Raw genomic sequence first — 1207 nt, forward strand, 5'->3', positions numbered from 1 at the left:
CACTACACACACTATACACACTACACACACTATACACACTACACACACTATATACACTACACACACTATATACACTACACACACTATATACACTACACACACTATACACACTATACACACTATATACACTACACACACTATACACTACACACAGTATATACACTACACACAGTATATACACTACACACAAACACACGTTATACCCTCAGCTCCTCCTCATCCACCTACCTGGAGGGGAACTGTAGTGTAGCATAGTGTGAGTCTGTCCAGGTGTGGTCCATGTGGAGATCTTTAAACGTCTCTAGTATCTCTGCTGCCAGAGTTGTGCCCTCCGAGGACCCCGATGGGTGGGTCGTCCTGCTGACTCGCCTGAACAAAAAACGGTTATAATACAGATACACCTCTAGTCAGGTGTGTGTGTGTGTGTGTGTGTGTGTGTGTGTGTGTGTGTGTGTGTGTGTGTGTGTGTGTGTGTGTGTGTGTGTGTGTGTGTGTGTGTGTGTGTGTGTGTGTGTGTGTGTGTGTGTGTGTGTGTGTGTGTGTGTGTTACCTGACAGTGCTCTCTATCTTCTCGTCTTGCAAGTATTTCTTCAGCATGTCCCGTAGTTCCCCCAGGTACATACCCTCCACCAGGTTGTCATGGTCAGTTCCAGGCTTATCCTCCGCAGGGGCCATCTCCCCCTCAACACCACAATAGTGGCACGACCCACGGAAAGCCACGTAGCCCAATAGAAACGCTGCACAAAGACAAAGCGCAACCCCAAAACCCTTAGAGCCAACCACGCTAGCATAGCAAAGGTGGAGAGAGTGTGTGTGTGTGTTACCTGTAGTGAATATGAGTGTGGAGAAACAGTGTGTGTGTGTTACCTGTAGTGAATATGAGTGTTGAGAGACAGTGTGTGTGTGTGTGTGTGTGTGTGTGTGTGTGTGTGTGTGTGCGTGCGTGCGTGCGTGCGTGCGTGCGTGCGTGTGTGTGTGTGTGTGTGTTACCTGTTGTGAATATGAGTGTTGAGAGACAGTGTGTGTGTGTGTGTTACCTGTAGTGAATATGAGTGTGGAGAAACAGTGTGTGTGTGTTACCTGTAGTGAATATGAGTGATGAGAGACAGTGTGAGTGTGTGTGTTACCTAGCAGTGAATATGAGTGTTGAAGAGACAGTGTGTGTGTGTGTGTGTGTGTGTGTGTGTGTGTGTGTGTGTGTGTGTGT

The 1207-nt window shown here is 47.6% G+C and overlaps 1 protein-coding gene across 1 annotated transcript; it reads right to left on the bottom strand.

Annotated features, from left to right (window-relative positions):
- Nucleotides 1-224: 224 nt before the first annotated feature.
- Nucleotides 225-889, bottom strand: LOC124030700 (transferrin receptor protein 2-like). Its single transcript, XM_046341924.1, has 3 exons — nt 868-889; nt 551-737; nt 225-369 (listed from the first exon to the last, which is right to left on the bottom strand). Exons 2-3 carry the CDS (start codon nt 673-675, stop codon nt 225-227), a joined length of 270 nt encoding a protein of 89 aa, XP_046197880.1. The 5' UTR covers nt 676-737; nt 868-889.
- Between the last annotated feature and the right edge of the window lie 318 nt (nt 890-1207).

Source organism: Oncorhynchus gorbuscha, unplaced genomic scaffold (genome assembly GCF_021184085.1).
Source record: "Oncorhynchus gorbuscha isolate QuinsamMale2020 ecotype Even-year unplaced genomic scaffold, OgorEven_v1.0 Un_scaffold_14159, whole genome shotgun sequence".
Taxonomy (NCBI): domain Eukaryota; kingdom Metazoa; phylum Chordata; class Actinopteri; order Salmoniformes; family Salmonidae; genus Oncorhynchus; species Oncorhynchus gorbuscha.

What these genes read in the sequence shown, in the direction of transcription:
- LOC124030700 (XM_046341924.1), bottom strand. Translation starts at nt 675, where the DNA reads ATGGCCCCTGCGGAGGATAAGCCTGGAACTGACCATGACAACCTGGTG. An exon ending in AAGATAGAGAGCACTGTCAG is followed by an intron (nt 370 to 550) that starts GTAACACACACA and finishes TTTTTTGTTCAG; the next exon opens with GCGAGTCAGCAGGACGACCC.